The 17,877-nt window shown below is 34.9% G+C and overlaps 1 protein-coding gene across 5 annotated transcripts in view; it reads left to right on the forward strand.

Moving 5' to 3' along the window:
- The window catches only part of eml5 (EMAP like 5), an 87,676-nt gene that overhangs the window by 9,467 nt on the left and 60,332 nt on the right, over positions 1-17,877 (forward strand). For all 5 annotated transcript variants that reach the window (XR_009266819.1, XR_009266818.1, XM_058750195.1 and 2 more), the window contains exons 2-3: positions 13,959-14,118; positions 17,209-17,307. Coding sequence is in view for 3 of the 5 variants with exons in the window: in XM_058750195.1 (XP_058606178.1) it covers positions 13,959-14,118; positions 17,209-17,307 (259 nt within the window). In the remaining 2 variants the exon portion in view is untranslated. The remainder of the gene's footprint in view (positions 1-13,958; positions 14,119-17,208; positions 17,308-17,877) is intronic.

Raw genomic sequence — 17,877 nt, forward strand, 5'->3', positions numbered from 1 at the left:
ACACCAGGATGAATCCTTGTTTAGTAAAATCAATACTATGGGTTTTTGAGATAGAGATTTTATTGTTTATTTAGCATGAAAATAATGCAGATATGGTCCTTTTTAGCATGTAGCCTAATGCCTGCATTTCTTGATCCATTCAAATTCCTAATGGATAAAATAATATATTTTTTTTCAATAATATTGTATTTGAGCTCATAAAAACTAATATTTGATTATTTGTTTATTTAAATTTTATTTAAAGTTTAAAGGTAACACTTTATTTTAAGGACCAATTCTCACTATGCATATTACTAGCATATTGGCTGTTTATAAAGCACAGATTAGTGCCTTATTCTGCATGATCATATTTTAGATCCCTTATTCCCTATACCTAAACATAACAACTACCTTACTAACTATTAGTAAGCAACAAATTAGGAGGTTGTTGAAGCAAACTTCGTAAAAGTAGTTAATAGTGAGAAATAGTCCTTAAAATAAACATGTGACGAAAGTTAATTATTGAGACAGGCATTGTAAAATTATTTTTTAATTTAATCTTTAAGATTTCAGCAAGGATGCATATAACTGATCCAAAGTGATGGCAAAGACATTTTTAAATGGTACAAAAGATATTAAAAACAAAAGATATTAAGAAGAACAACTGTTTTTAACAATGATAATAAGAAATGTCTCTTGAATATTACCTTTATTAAATCCCAAATCAGTATAATAGAATGATTTCTGAAGAATCATGTGACACTGAAGACTGGAGTAATGGCTGCTGAAAATTCAGCTTTGCATCACAAGAATAAATTACATTTTAAAATATATTAAAATAAAAAACTGTCATTTTAAATTGTAATAATATTTCACAATATTCCTCTTTTTACTGTATTTTTGATCAAATAAATGCAGCCTTGGTGGGCAGAAGAGTTTTCTTTCAAAAACATTAAAAAGTCTTACTGACCCCAATCTTTTGGATAATAGTGTGTATGTATATCAAGCAAAGCCTAAAACAAATGCAAGATTATGTTTTTTTTTTTTTTTTTTTCATTATGTAGATCTCATAAAATACAAAAATTCATGTGCTTTGTGTATGTGTCAGGATGAGCCCACATTTACATTATGCTTGGGCATAATAAGCATGCTGCATATATGTTGACAAGATGCAGTCATGTGTGTCTGAGCCCATTACAGTGATGCTAATGCTGAGAGACAGGCGTCCTGTTCCTACTGGTTTCACAGTGATCATCGAGGCTTCCCTCTTCCCTGCAATGGACCGCCCCTCTGGCAGGGAATCCCCACCCTGTCTATAGCAGTTCCAGTTAACTCTACAATCACCCTCTCATTCATTATCTCAAAGCGGCTTATCTGACACATCTACACACATCAAACAGCCTGACATACAAACACACTCCAGCACATGGCAGTGTAAATGTCCTCTCTTTGCAGAGTGCTCTTGGACTGTGAGAGGTCTGCCAGAGTGGATATAAGCATCTTGAGACCGGGAGAGGTGTCTCTTCCTGTGCCTGTTAGCCCATGATCCATTGCAGGAGGTTTTCTGTGGTCTAACCTTTTCAGTATCTTTACCAGCTGCCTATGCCCTTCTGCGTATTGCGGTATAATCTAGATTGTATTCTAGAGAAGTTCTTTAAAAGTGCAATATAATTGGCTGTTTATTAAAGGAGCACACTGTCGTTTATGGTTAAAGGGTTAGTTCACCCAAAAATGAAAATTGCCCCATGATTTACTCACCCTCAAGCCATCCTAGGTGTATATGACTTTCTTCTTTCAGATGAATACAATCAGAGTTATATTGATAACATCCTGGCTCTTTCAAGCTTTATAATGGCAGTGAATGGTGGTTGGGATTTTGAAGCCTAAAAAAGTGCATCCATCCATCATAAAAAGTGCTCCACACAGTTCCAGGGGGTTAATAAAAGCCTTCTAAAGCATATCGATGCGATGTAAGAAAAATATCAATTTTTACAACTTTATAAACTTGTAATCTAGCTTCCGCTAACTTCTGCTAATCTTTTTCGCAGTCAGCCATGATTAATTAATAACATGAGTGTAAATGTCTAATAACAGGGGTTACAAAAACAAAGGGGGTAGTATTCATCTGATCATGTGATCTCAACAGGACAGGCCCCATTAAGCACCTCATTCCATATAAAATAAAACAGCTTTTATAAGGCTACTGATATGCCTGGTGTCTTTATCTCATGTGAGTGTAAATCATTTAAAAAATTTTTTTTATTTTTTAAGTTTTATTAATGAGGAAAAATTGCTTAGTGGAGCTTTAAGAAGCTAAGATTAACTGGTCCTGACACACAGTACTTGTTACAAAAAGCCTGAAGTAAAGTTTCATTAATAAATAATATTGAACATTAATTTTCATTTCACATTGAAAATATTCTTAGGGAGAGAAGTCAGAGCAAAAACATTGGGCTTTTGAAAGAAGTCTCTTATACTTATACCAAGGCTGAAAAAATAATATTATTGCAATTTTAAATAGCTGTTTTCTTTTAAAGTAAGTGTTAAATACAGTATAGCATAAATATTATATTGTTTGTTATAAAATGAAAAGTACAGACTTCTAACTGAATAAACTTAATTTGAAGCGCAACTTGTAACTTCAAAGATATTATAAAGATATTAATATTCCATAATATCCGGTAAATTCACATAATACAGAAACTTAAGTGCAGCTACTAACCATGTTCAAAACATACTATGGAAAGATTTTTCTGCAAATGTATTTTTGCTGTTCATTTTAAAGAAAATCTCTGGAATTTGTTTGATCAATAATTGTCTCATTGATGTGAATATTTATAGAAACATCATGCTATTTTTAAAGCCTACATGAAAAATAAGTCTAATTCACAAGAGCCTCTTTTGAAATCACAGAACGTGACTGCAAAAACTTCCTCTGCCATCTTCAGACTACCGTCAAGTGGAACTGAGCATTTGTAAAAGCCAGGGGGGGTTAAACAGCAGGAAAACGCTGGGAAACATGGCCCAGAAATTCAACAAATGTGGCCCTTCACAGGTGGATCAGTCCGTATGCACGTGGTCTGTCTCCATTGGATTACATTTCTAATGTCTGATCCTATTGTAGCCCATTTTTATCTCTTAATTTTTATAGCAGGGCAAAATTCGGTTGCATTAGGAAACACTGAGAGATTAAACGACAGGCTTCATTAGTCCAGTCATATCATGACAGAACCAAGGTAAACCAAGGTGACTTATCAATTTTCAAAACGTATTGCATAGTAGCTAACAGTTATTTCGCTTTATCCAACAGCATTTGCATTTGTGACACCTGCACTGTATCTGGCGCATCTGGACATTAGGATGGTTTTTTTTGCAGACTGGTGCTGAGCATGAGGTGTTACTGGTTGTCAGGATTTAGCTTGCTCTATAGAAGCCAAGGCAAGCAAGATAAATACTGACTTTTGGAAATGTGCTAATCCTTTCCTTCTTGGTAATCCACAACAAGGGCAAGCAAGGTGACTGCTGTAGTAGCTGCTCTGACCTGATTTGGACACCATCCAGAATGTGTGTGTGCAGGTGGCACGGATATGACACAGTGAACACACATGTGACGTGCCATTCTGCTGCCCAGTCTTATTTTACTTTATATACTACTAATTTCTCATTAATATTTTGAAAACAACTTTTAATTTTATATTTTCAGTGTTGATTTTAATTTTATTGTAATTTTTAGTCGTTTATTATGTGCTTTTGTCATTATTCTTTTTCTTTCTTTCTTTCTTTAGAGTTAGTCATTTTAGTGCATTAACTTATTGGTGATTGCCAAGGCAACTTTTTCATTTTTATTTAAAGCTTTTCATCTGATATTTCTATTTTATTTGATTTCAGCATTATTTTAAAGGGGTCATCCACTGATGTAATAGTGTGGATAAGCACCGCCTCCACAGAAAAAGATCAACGTCTGCTTCTACAGCGCTGCTTGTTTAGCCCTGCCCACAGATTCGCGCATGTAGTGTTTATGAGAGAGTTGAACGCAGGTCTATGCAGAAACCAAGCGATAAACTTTATTTTTAATGAAGTTCCAGACCACGTCAGTAAGAACTTGATCCTTTGTTCATTTCATTTGATCACAAATTCATTTACAAACAAGGGACAATTTGACGCTGGATTTTCAGAAAGATTGAAATTAAAAGATGATGTTGTGCTGACTATATTGTTTCTGATGTCGCACCACACAAGTGTGAGTATATGTTTTCATTACATGGTCACTATGGCTTTGTGTTACTTCTGAGTCTAATCCATCCACGCCTATTCAAACAGAGCGTTCTGATGAGGGGGTCAAATCAGGGCCAAAAATTGTCTATTACTTTTTTGGTTTTTGATGTAAAAATCTTGATAACATTATAAGTGGACCTCAGAGGACTGTACAAAATAAAAAACAATGCCAAAATAATGCCCCCTTTAATAAACAAAAAGGTTTTTAGTAGCTTTAGTTTTAGTTAACAATAATAACTCAGACCTGCAGTCAAGATCAAATAAAAATTGAGCTGATTTGAAGACAAAAACAGAAAATACAAAAAGTACAACTGATAGAAAATTCACACAGCATTTCAACAGGGTCAAGTCATTCGACACAAACATAAATGACTCTGAGGGATGGAAGTTCAATATGTCTGTTTTGTCAATGTTTTGCCAACTGAAAAATCGACATCCACAACAGTGGATGAACTCTATTTTTATAGCTCACTGTCTTGTTTTCATTCATGTCAAATTAAACACTGCTTCTACTTTGACTGAAGTCTATAAAATGTCTTTTATTTGAGTATTTGGCCTAATAAAAATATCTTAGGCTTCCTCTTTAATGACTGTTGACCTTTTCTAGTTGGTTGATTGACTGAATCTTCAAGCTGAACCGAGATGTTTTGTCTTTTCACAGACTTTATGAATTGATTTAATGAGTACAGTTTCTTTCCTATGTTGACGTATTTCATATTGAACCAGGGAGTTTGGACAGAACATTCTTTGAACAGCCAGTAGCCATTATGTTTATGTGGAAAGACCACATTTGATAGCTTGTACCATGAATAAAAGCAATGAAGACACTTGACTCTTAATAATAAATTTCATATTTCATGAATAAATTTCAGCCACTTTGCAGCCAGTTGATTGGGGAAAGAATAAAGTTAGACACACTCTTGAAACCATGATTTGTTGCTTGCTAAGTCATTGCAGACATCTGTAATATCTGGAGAGAGCTAATCAGGAGTTTCTTTGCTGGCGCATAAGCTGTGATTTCTTGATGACATTATCTATCATAGAATCTGCTCTTCCGAGTTATTCAAAGAATCTGAGTTATTCAATTTGTGAAATTGTGTTTTTGTATTATTTGACAGTTAACAGTCAAATATCTTGAAGTGTTGTTGAATGTGAAATGTGAAATGTAATATGAAGTTATTAATTTTATAGTAAATAGAAAATATTGAGCTGACTTTTTTTCCTGTCAGAATCGGACTTTATAACTTACAATCAAGATTTTATAACTTGCAAGTTATAATGTCATAATTGCTAGATATGAACTTGCAATTGCGAGAAAAAGGCCAGAATTGCGAATTTATATCTCACAATTGTGACAATTATGAGTTTATATCTTGCAATTCTGACTTTTTTCCTCGCAGCCTCGCAGTCACAATTGCAAGTTTATATTTTGCAATTCTGAGAAAAAAGTCTTATCTTATTTTAAGATAAAAGTCACAATTATCATTTACATTTTTTAATAATTTTTTTCTATAGTTATTTGCGATTAATTTGGTGACTTTTTTTTAATGACTAGCCCTAATCTATTGATTCTTTATCTTTGGTACTGCAAAGCCATTCGTGGCTGAATATAAATAGACCTTGTATGTGAACTGATCTCTGTCAGGTGGCACTGCAGACTCCAGCTGTCCAACTTTACATTTCACTTCCCACTCCTCCTCTTGTTACCATGACAAGCTTCTGTTTCTCACCCTGAAGCTTTCTGCCGATAGTTAGCGAGTCTCTGCTGCAGCTAAACGCTTCCACCCACCTGCCCACTCGAGCAGTCATCCAAGCAGTCTTCCTTTAGCGAGAGACTCCGTCCAGCAGCGCTGCAGTCCTGCACTGTTGGCCTGTCCGCCCACTAAGGGCCTCCATTGGACCCATTAGCTAATAGGCTGGAGTAAAGGTGGACTGTACATCACAGGAACAGCGCAGTGACAGCATTCCACTTACTAAACGAGCTCATTAGCTAATAGAAAGGTAATGCTGGAGAAAGAGGAAAGAGGGAGAGCTAGATCCTTAGAGAGACAAGAAAAGAGATTTTGATGGTTTGTTGGATGTAGCTAATAAATTGAAGAGGTTATCTGAGGGCATTTTTATATGTAGGGCCTACTACAACTTGTATCTTGATCACTGAGAGGCAGATTTAATATTTAGTCACATAAAGAACGATTTACATTTCATATCATATCACCTTGAACTAAACTCGTGATCACATTTATCATTTACCATAAAATTTCACAGGCAAAACTGAGTCATTCCATTAGGGATCTGCATGATGAGGTATTTCGTGTGAAGGGGAAAAAAAAAAAACATTCCCAACAGACAATTGAACTTTTTTTGCCCAGCAATATTGCATTGAAATATTGGTTTGGTTTGGTTTGGTTTAAGTTAATTATGCGTAATTTACTCTTACTAATAATTATTATAGTGAGTACATGTGCAACAAGTACATTGTAAAAAGTGATCAGTTGACTTAACTTAAAAAAAATTTAGGAAACTTAAAATTATTAAGTAAATAATAATAATTTAAAAAAAGTTAAGTGAACTTGACAATTCACTTAAATTATAATTTTTTTTTAAATTATTATTTACTTAATAATTTTAAGGCAACGGGTTCCCTTTTTTAAGTTAAGTCAACTGATCACTTTTTACAGAGTATTACCCTTACATAAAATAGAAATAAAAATAATTTTGAAAAATCATATTGGCAAAGCAACCTATTTCATTTTCATTTAGTTTAATAAAAAACTAAAACTGAAATAAAAATAAAATAACTAAAACTTTAACTGAAATTAAAATGAAAAAATTGATAAAAATTCTAAATATTTTAAAAACCATAATATCTCACTGACACTAAAATGACTTTTGATCATATAGGCAGGAATTTTACCTTGTTTAATATAATGTTTTACTCAAATGTCAAATGATTAACTAAAATGCGACTTTTAAGCAATTTGACAGCTTGTTATTTTTACATTTACAAAAAGCCGAAGCTCCAGATTTTCATATCGTTCATTAAACATTCAGATGTTTGAGCACAAATTGGCAGGTCATCGTCTGATGAAATACTACAGAGAGTAAGTTCCTCTGAGCCCACGTAGCGTGTGGGTTTGTGGCATCTGATCATATCAAATCAAAGCAAAAAATCACAGCATTTATATGCAGAGAGATCTCTAACTAGCTAGGCCTATATCTAATCACTGAGGAAAACGTGCTCATATTAGTACAATTTGTATCTGGAAAGCATCTAGAGAGCAAGTACTTCTTGTTAAGTAATGATTAAATTCACTTGACTTTGATGTATGACTTTACTGATACCATTTGAAGCACTATATTCAAGTTTAACACTATTACTACTAAAAAAGACCCCTAAGTCTACATATTAAACAATATTTGTGGTACCAAGCTTTGTAAGGTAAAAATCGCAAGTTACCACTTTTTACAGTACATTAGCAATCAATAATTTATTAACACTGTTAAATGGAATCTTTAGTAGATTCCCAAAATGATTCCATTTCATACGTTTAATTCTAATGTTGTGATGCACAAATTTACTGTAGTATTTACACAGCCACCCCTAGCATAATGACGTCATGCAGAGAAGCAGCACTCGCATGTCCATCAGACAATGTAAAAATCTAATTCACGTTTTAATCTGTTCCCTGACAGCTCAACCTCGGTCACAGACAGACACTTGGAGCGAGTGTCAAACTGTGTTTTTGGAAGTGTGTGTTTTGAGGACAACACAGAGATTTGACCCATCTGTCCCCTGGGCAGGATTGAATGAGAAATTTGGAGTTAATCCCTCCATCTTCCTGCTAATGAGACAGGCTGGGGGCAAACACATACTTACTAAGCAGTCATGAAGGCTAAACAGACCCTCGCTGTAATCCACGGGCTTGAGCTGACCCGGTCTGTGTGTTTAGAAACAGATTCAAGACTGACAACACCAATCTGACTCACAAAGGGGAGAAGAATGAGTATGAATTTTGTTTGTATGCTGGAACGCGCATATGACAGTTAGCGGAAGTTGTAAATATGGATAATTTTCTACGAAAAATGGTCTTTATTAACCTCCCAGAGGCTTGTGGAGCACTTTGTATAATGGATTGATGCACTTTTTTGGACTTCAAATCTTGAACCCCATTCACTGCCTTTATAAAGCTTGGAAGAGCCAGTGTATTTTTAATATAACTCTGATTGTATTCGTCTGAAAGAAGAAAGTCATATACAGGATGGCTTGAGGGCGAGTAAATCATGGGTCATTTTCATTTTTGGGTGCACTATTCCTTTAAATGCTGGTTTGCTGTTTATTACAAACAGATTAAAACAAAAATACTTCAAGGATAAAATGCTTGGCACTGCTGTATCTTTTAATAAAATATATTTTGAAAAACTGGCAGCATGTTTAGAATAATTCACAAAAGAGTTTGTCGTGAAATGTGAAGAACAAATCAAACTTGATCTTTTAGTCGCTCAGTCACATCATTTCAAATCAACAGCCATGCATTTCTAATGCTGGGGTATTTAGGAAGGAGTTTCTGGAGGTGCAGTTTATTTACATCTACTGACAGAACTCAACATCTTTATCCAGCAGCAGTATTGCTCTTGTGATTGATGGAGAGACATTGTTCAGAACAAATCTCTTTATATTTCCTCTAAAATTTCTTTATTATACTGAGTACACATATGAAGTTTCATATGAATTTCTCTCAAATCTTTCTGGAATGCTTAGCACCGCTTTGCAGTGCCCAGACATGTGACAAGTTTGCGCCATTACCAAATTTGCATAATTCCTTCGGTGAATTAGACAATGTATGGGAATACATGACTCTATTAGCAGACACAGTCTTACTGAATTCCTCTTCCAGAGTGAGGCAGAGACGCAGAGAGTCTCAAGTATTCATCTCACTGTAAGAAATCTGAAGGATTTTTAAGCCCCTCTGAATGTGTGGGTTTCTTCTGGTCAATTATAGATACAAATTGCATCCATTATTTATATCTTTGACGTATTAAATGATTTTTCAGTCATATTGAGAGAAAGGTTGTGCTGTGATGGAGAGCTGTGCTGGAGCTTTAGAGCCTTTGCTCTATTTTCAGTTATGTGACATTATGTAATCCACAGAGCGAGGAATAAGGACTGGCGACTGACTCGAGGGTTCGTTCACTGCAGGGATGTGCAGGAAGCCACACGACACCACTGATTTGTATAAACATAAAATAATATAGTGCCAAATGTTTAATCTGTCATTTTATAACTGCATTTTGTTCATTTGATATTGGTTTGATTGGCTGAGAAATTGATGGTCTGTAAATAAGAAAGCGTGTTATATTAGGTACAGAGAAATTGCAGTCTTTGTGTTACTGTTAACTAAAAGTAAATATTTTGTTAATGGAAATAAAGCTGAAATAAACTAAATATTAGAAGAAAAACTTAAAATGTAAGAAACTTAAACAGAGCCCCACATATGACATGCAGTGCAAAAATTTTAATTGTGCGCACGATATAATTCGTTCCCTCGTTTTACTAAATTGTGCGCAGAACATAATAATTTGTTCCCTCATTTTACTAAATCGTGCACAAGACATTACAAATGCAAATTTCATGACCAAATTACGATGTTGTGCACACGCTTTACTATTTTTTTTCCTGCGCGTCATGTGTGGGGCTCCGTAAACTTAAACTTAAATCTTAATAAAACTTTAAAAGGTTTGTCTTAGCAATTAACTGAAATAAAATAAGTTCAAGCTAAGAAATAAAAATAAATGTATTAAAAAAATGTATTAATGAAAAATAATTAACAATAATTAAAATGACAAAACCCTTAACAAAACTATGTGAGAAACAAATAAAATAAAATTTAAATAAAAACATAAAAATAAAAGCTTTTTATTAATATTCAAGATACAAATAAATAATGTAATATTATATAAATAATACAAAAAAAATGCATATCAAATACTTGTACACCAAACAAATTTGCAAAAGTTATTTTGTTTTCTTTTTTTTAAGGAAGTGAATGTTAAAGTAATTTAGCATATTTAAAATAAGTAATGAAATTATATAAATATTATATCAAATGATATAAATGTAAAAATGTAAGAATATGTTTTTATATTAATCATATGACAGCGGTAATATTTTTATTTGTCTTTTCGAAGTTTGCAGAGGGAACAGGTATAAGAGAAAAGAGAATCTGGGAGCAAGAGAGGCAGATTAAGAAAGACAGACAAGGCAGACACACAGCGATGTTCATGAGCGGTACAGCTCCCTCAGGGCTTTAATGTAGTCACTCCTCCTCACTGCCAAGCAGAATCACCCTGGCAGGCTTAAAAAGCTTCATCTGATGGCTCAGACTGTGGGAGCTGGAAGCTCTTGCTGAATATAAACACACACACACACACACACACACACACACACACAGCATCAAGCGCAGGAGAGACAGGCACCAGAACTCCCTCATGAACAGGGAGACATTTTGACAGATAGTCAATGTTAAATTGTTGGTGAAATTGTGTCTCTTGGACAACTCAAAGGCCTAGATGAGCGTGGCTTCAAACAGCGCAAAAGAAATCCTTTTCAGTGAGCCCCAAATAGAAGTTCCTTTCATAGAGTTTATAAAAAACAGCCTTATTTCAACATTTCATCCACCTTAACTCACCCTCTGCTCTTTAAAGTTTCGAACAGTGTTGAAGTGAAGCTAAAAGTAGCAATAGTAGCGTGACTGTAACTCATGATGTATTCATAATGGTGTAGCTTTTCCAGTAACGAGCTATGATTTCCTACAAGGAGTTAGAGTAGCATGACAAAACGCTGTTGCTACATTTATGACATATTGTATTGCACATGCAGCCAAGTAAGCTGATCCTATTAGACAAAAAATGTGCTCATAAACAGTATTCTGCCATCTCTAGCTAAATCAGTAGAAATTAATTCTGACCATTTCATTCAAAAACGGCTGCTGCTTTTCCAGTTATTTTCCTATAATTAGCATTCAAGAGTCTACAATATATAATTGTAGAAAATTAAAGTGATGGAATAATTCATGTTTACTATGTCTGACTACACAAATATAAAAAATGCGCATGCAGCTATTTACACACTGACTATCAAAAATATCAATAAAATTTCTACATTTTGATAGCTGTAGATATTAAGTTATAAATAATTAATGAAATATTATAATCCTTTTTTAATTATATTTATTATTATTATTATATTTTGATTTCATATATTTAAAATTTTTGTTTTTGATAATTTCTCAGATATTGCGGACAAAAGAGTTTTTCTTTTCATTGAATTGACTTTATCAAACTCACTCTCCAGCATCCTCTCTAATATTGTTGGAAAATCGGGTTCTTTTTACTAAATTGCTTTGGATGCTTTTGATTTGGATCAATTAATAATAATAATAACAGGAAATTGAGGGCATTTTCTAGTTTTATTCATTTTACTTAGTTTAAATTAGTTGTTCAAGTGTCATGCTGTGATGTGATAGTAATATATTAAAAAAATTACCAGACCTATTAAATTGCTTCAATATAATGTATTTTTGCTAGTAGCATCCTCAGCAGTGACCTTCCCCTGCCTTGTGAATGCTATTGCAGAATATTAAAATGCATATTACTGAAAAGTTTATGCAAACTTGCGGTCCATGGAAACATCTACTGAACCAAACCAAACCAAACCAAACCAAAACTGACAGGGAACAAGCACTTTTGTTATGCTGCAATTATATTGTCTTTCAACAGTCAAATGGTCTAAGGAGTTAGTGTACAATTACAGGCCATTAACACACACACACACACACACAAAGGTGATGCAGGGTAGTTGAATGAAAAAATAAAAACTCAAGGTCTGGTTATGCATTTTTTTACTTATTTTAAGCGCTGTTTTTAAAGTACTGTGTCATTTGCGATTTGTTGAACCGCTGTCTTGAACTGAAAGTGGTGATACACGTGAGTTGTTCTAGCCTCGCTTTAGCACTGTGCTTTTTATTCAGCGTGCGACCGCCTTTTAATAAATATGGAAAATAGTGTATGTGTGCGTGAAAGAGAAAGTGTAGTAAAGCTGGACAGATGTTACGCAACATTTGGACGCCTCTGGGATTTCCTAGGGCATGTGAAGGCAAGCCTGAATGAATTTGGTGGACTAGTGTGATGGTGAGAGTGAAAACTGCTCCATGAACCGCAATGACCTGATTTTTCTGCCTCGCGTTTGTGCCATTTCTGCACCGGGGCATTATTATAGATAATGCTACATGCCGTGGGATAAAAATATAAGCTTTTTTCAAAATATAGAACGGACGGAATAAATACATATATACATCTAAAACTTACAGAACATGCTGTGTTGACAGACTTTATCTGAGCGATGGTTTCATGAGTTTAGGTTGCAGAAGATAGCGTGTTCTCCCGATTATCTCTTCACGGGTCTCTGATAACTAAAAGCCCTTCTCTCACTTTCACTGCTGGCTGTGGGAAATGATAATCAGCGATAGCTCGTCTTACTATAGGTGTCCACAATCGTTCACCCTCTCTTAAAAGCCTTTTTATCAGTTATCTGTATAAATCAAGGCAGGATTTCGAACAGGACAATCATCAAATATTCAGGGATGTATTTCTGGAAAGTGTAATGGCAAAAAGGCCAGATTTTGGCCAGTGCATTGCAAGTGTGCTTTCCCATTGTAAATACTTAACGTGTTCTTGAATTTCTTTAGAGTAACAAACCTCAAGTACTCAAGGAGTAACAGCATTACCTACAAATTCCTATGCCATAATTACAGATGTGTTATTATTAAAGGGATAGTTCACCCAAAAATGAAAATTTTGTCATGAATTACTCACTCTCATGTCGTTCCAAACCTGTAAGACCTTTGTTTATTATCAGAACACATAACAAGGTATTTTTGATGAAATCTGAGAGCTTTCTGACCCTCCATAGACAGCAACGCAACTGACACGTTCAAGGCTCAGAAAGGTAGTAAGGACATTGTTAAAATAGTCCATGTGTCATTAGTGGTTCAACCTTAATTTTATGAAGCTAGGAGAATACTCTTTGTGCACAAAGTTAACAAACATAACAACTTTATTCAACAATTTCTTCTCTTCCATGTCGGTTGACTGTAAACTAAAAATTTACTGTAAAACAAGACAGTTTATGCTAATGTGTGCAATAGCGCCCCTTGTGGCACCTCGTACTTTGGAATGACATGAGAGTACACTTATTGTGCTTATTTAATTTTTTATTGATGTTTTTAACAATTTAATTAATGTGCAAAAAGAAAAGAAAATTCAGTCATCAGTTACTCACCCTCATGTCTTTGGAACACAAAGGAAGATATTTTTTAATGAAATCTAAGAAATTTCTGTCCCTCCATTGGCAGTCTACGCAACTATCTCTTTGACACTTCAAAAAGTTCATAAAGAGATCATAAAACTAATCCATATGCGTTGAGCTGAATCATTTTATACGGCTTATATGTTGAACACTTGGCCACTTCATGCATTTTCTTTGATCGGATAGCTATCCAATCTTGAAATGAACAGGTGTAAATGCTATCTGAAACACATTGGATTGGATTGCAGTCAAATCACGCAAACCACTTCACCAGGTGGCCAAATATTTTGATGATTAATTTGCTTAATATTTTAACTTAATTGTAATTCTCTTTCCACAGTTTAGCCCTGCATCCAGAGCGAGTGCTGGTGGCCACTGGACAGGTTGGAAAGGAGCCGTATATTTGTGTGTGGGACTCGTATACTGTGCAGACAGTGTCCATATTGAAGGACATGCACACACACGGTATCGCCTGTCTCGCCTTCGACCTTGATGGACAGGTGAGTGTTCTGAGCAATAACATACTGCAATAAGAAAGATTTCTCTTTATACCAAGGAGTTGACATTGTTAAGAACTCGTAAGTTTCATCTCTCAGTATGAGGTGCTGTAAGGTGCTGTGAAGTTTATTATTAGTTGTTAGAGTCACATCTGTGAACACACCAAGGGTGTGACTCCCACAGTGTAACAGTACGTGTCAGACTGTATAACTATGTGCCTGCCAGAGCTGCTGGTTGTCACCTAGACAGAAACAACACACAAAATACTCAGTGATAACATCAGTTAATGAACTCAAGAACATATAGCAGCATTAAGGGTTTGACAATGGCTAGAAGATAATGGCTTTAGAAACTTCCATCACATACTGATATGTTCTTGCTGCACCTTTTGGATGACTACACTTCAACATTGTTCAGTAAAACTGTGGAACTTTAATATTCAAAGCTTTCTGAAAACACTTTTGATGCTGCACTTAGTAAGAACTGCCCCATGAAGACCAAGTTAAGCAGTGTTTTATAGCTCACGATACTATAGTTAGTTTCAGTCCTTGAACCTGATTGGTCAATCAGCATTCCAAGAGTGCTGATACATCAGTCCCACAGCACTGAGACTTTCACCGTTCTATCTGTATTTGCACATTTGAGGAATTGAATCTTTCAGTTTAAAAATACAAGTAACTGTCTTTATGAGTGAGTCATTGAATTATTCACTCAATCAGTTAGCTCAAAAATGCTGACTCAGAAACAAATTAAGTGTCTGTCTTTATAGATGAGATATTGAACCATTCTCTCAATCTGTTCAAAAATGCTGGTTCTTTGAATCATTTAGACTTTGAATCATTTACTCAACCGATTTGTTCAAAATAACCAAAACATTCAGGAATGAAACACCACTGCTGTGTTGAAATGGTTCTGCTGTGGCTTTCTTTGGATCTATTTGCTTTGACAGTACACACAATCGTGCTGCCTCCTTTTTAGGGCTCCATACTATGACTGAATGGTTGGTTGACTATTTTTCTGTCGGTATGACTGAATTTTGTTAAAGGTCACACTAGTGCCAAGTTGCCCTACTCTCTTTGATTATACACTGCTATTATTTTTGCAAATGAAAAGAAAAAAAAAATCAAATGGCAAACAAAAACAGAATGAAGCAGAATTATTTTTCAGCGTCCCTACTGAATCACACCCACACTTTTTCCTTAAACAGGTTACAAACATATAGTGCAACAGACTATATAAAACACACACACACACACACACACACACACACTGCATTAGAGAAGAAAGTATGAAAACACATCTGGTACTAGTATAGTATACCAGCAGAAAATCAGTATCGAAATCATTGCAAATCATTTCAGTCATTTTAAATTTGCTGTATTATCTCTAACTGTAACCAGTCAGATTTAGTCAGAAATGTGGTATATTCATTTTCTAATGTTATTGTACCATTAAAATGTGCATTTTCATGAGTAGGCTATATTATCAGTAATTACACTTATTCACAATAGTAATGTTGTTATTAAAATTATTTTCTGGCAAGTAGTTAGTGTGATTGATTTAGTAGCAGCAGGGAGTGTGGAGACCTCAACCAACCTTATTTGATCAAAACACAAATATCATACAGTACAGACAGGTGGTAGTGTGTAATACTTTCAGTGTAAATATGATATATTGAATTCGTAATATTGTGCAATAAAAGGCTAAAGTGGATGAGAGTTGGGTTACAGTGTCAATTTATCAAAAGCACTCCAACTCACTAGAGGAGATAATAGAGGGATAGAATGAAAAATCATACCTCTGAGATTGACATTTCACATTTCTTTGCTCACTCTCACTTTATCTGAGAGAATTCACCCCTCACCTCCCCCCAGCGGAGCTGAGAAAGTGATTTGCAGAGTTTCAGCAGGAAATTGGCCTCATCATTTATTTCACACCGACGGATGAAACCGCAAAGAGAGGCGAGACACTGCCTCAAAGACCCAGGGTGTCTAAAGCAACACTTTTCTTCTCAAATTCATCAAAGGTTTAGCATCCCATAATTGATTGAAGGCACTTCGTTTTAGCCTCAGCCAGCGTGGTGCAACCTCAGAAGAAAACTGGTGATCAGGTTTGATGGGACGGAGGTGGAAAACAGCAAACTCACATCAAAGGGATGCTGAACTAATGAGGTCCCCTCAGCAAACAGCATTTGGGAAGATTACAGATGATTTGCGCACAGTTTTGAGAAGCTTCTGGCAGTTTAGTTCCAGTGGTTGGAAATATATAGATGGTAGCAGAGTCATGTTTTACAATGTTAAAGGCCATTCAAGAGCGATAACTATAACAATAACTATATTAACAGCCACACCTATGCACAATAAATGAAATAATAGCTTTAAATGCTTAATCTCTTCAGAGTCGGTTTGAAAATGATTAACAGTTTAGAAAAAAATAGAAAAAAAAACATACATTTCTGTAATAAATACTTATATAAGAAATACTTATTCCATTTTAAATAGGGTAAATATATATATATATATAATCATTAAAAAAGTAACATAAAACCAATAATAACTGATTAAACCCATCAATCCATTTTTACACAACATATAATATACATTATAAAATATTATATTTTATCACATTGCTTGACTTGTTGCCACTGTGCTCATCTTTTTACATTTTAACTTCTTAATGATGATTTACAAAATTGATTTAGCAAGGTTTCCTGTGAGTGCACTGCAGCTGAATTCAATTTCATGCACTATGTTGTGTTGCTAAGCAACTATAAACAGCCTACAGTTATGAAATAAACAGCTTAGAGTCTAGCCAACCCTGCTTTTGGAGTGCTTCCTTTCTGTATAGTTCATTTCCAATCCTTCTCCAAAACACCTGCCTGCAGTGTTTCACCCTCCTAAGCTTTTGAGAAAGAATCACACCTTGGTTGTTAGTAGCCATTTTTAACCAGAATTTTGTGGTTAAGCAATCTTGAATGCCTTGGTTAGCTGGTTCAACTGTGTTTGATTATGGTTAAAGCTAAAGTCTACAAGAAGCTTTTTTAGCTCTCTATGAGCAGGGCATATCATTTGTTTTATTTCTTGTGTTTGCAGTGTTTGGTTTCTGTGGGCTTGGACTCTAAAAACACAATCTGTGTGTGGGACTGGAGACAGGGGAAAGTTCTGGCAGCTGCTCCTGGTCATACAGACCGGGTAAGAACACACACACACACACACACACACATATCATTAGAAATGCAGTGTAATGTTTCTTTTGTCCTCTCATTATCTACTGGACTTTCTTCAGTCCTTTAGTTTCAGTCAGGATACACTGAGTAACCCATATGTTACAATCATGTTACAAATACAAAACAGACAGCCATAAGCATATTAGCAAGGAAGTGCTAGGATTCAGGCAGTCTGGGAATGGACTGAAATTAATTTCATTTTACATAAATTAACACTGGAACTAATGATGGTACATCCTTGGGGCCAAAACACACATTAGCACACACTTTCCCTGACTTTGTCTTCATTTTCTTTCCTGATTTCTCTGGCTTTGTAACACTCACACATAAATAGTTCAAACATATTAAATAGCATTTCATTATCAAATTACAGAAGTAATTTCTGCATAATCTCCCGAGGACTTGTTTTCTCTGACTACTCAACCAACCTCTGGTTGTCTTGCATGTGTGCTGTAACCAAAGATTGTCTTGCTGCCTTCAACTCATATCAGAATGATCACAATTACAGGATGAAACAGGTGCACATGAACGCTCA

The sequence above is a fragment of the Onychostoma macrolepis genome, chromosome 17 (genome assembly GCF_012432095.1).
Source record: "Onychostoma macrolepis isolate SWU-2019 chromosome 17, ASM1243209v1, whole genome shotgun sequence".
Lineage (NCBI taxonomy): Eukaryota > Metazoa > Chordata > Actinopteri > Cypriniformes > Cyprinidae > Onychostoma > Onychostoma macrolepis.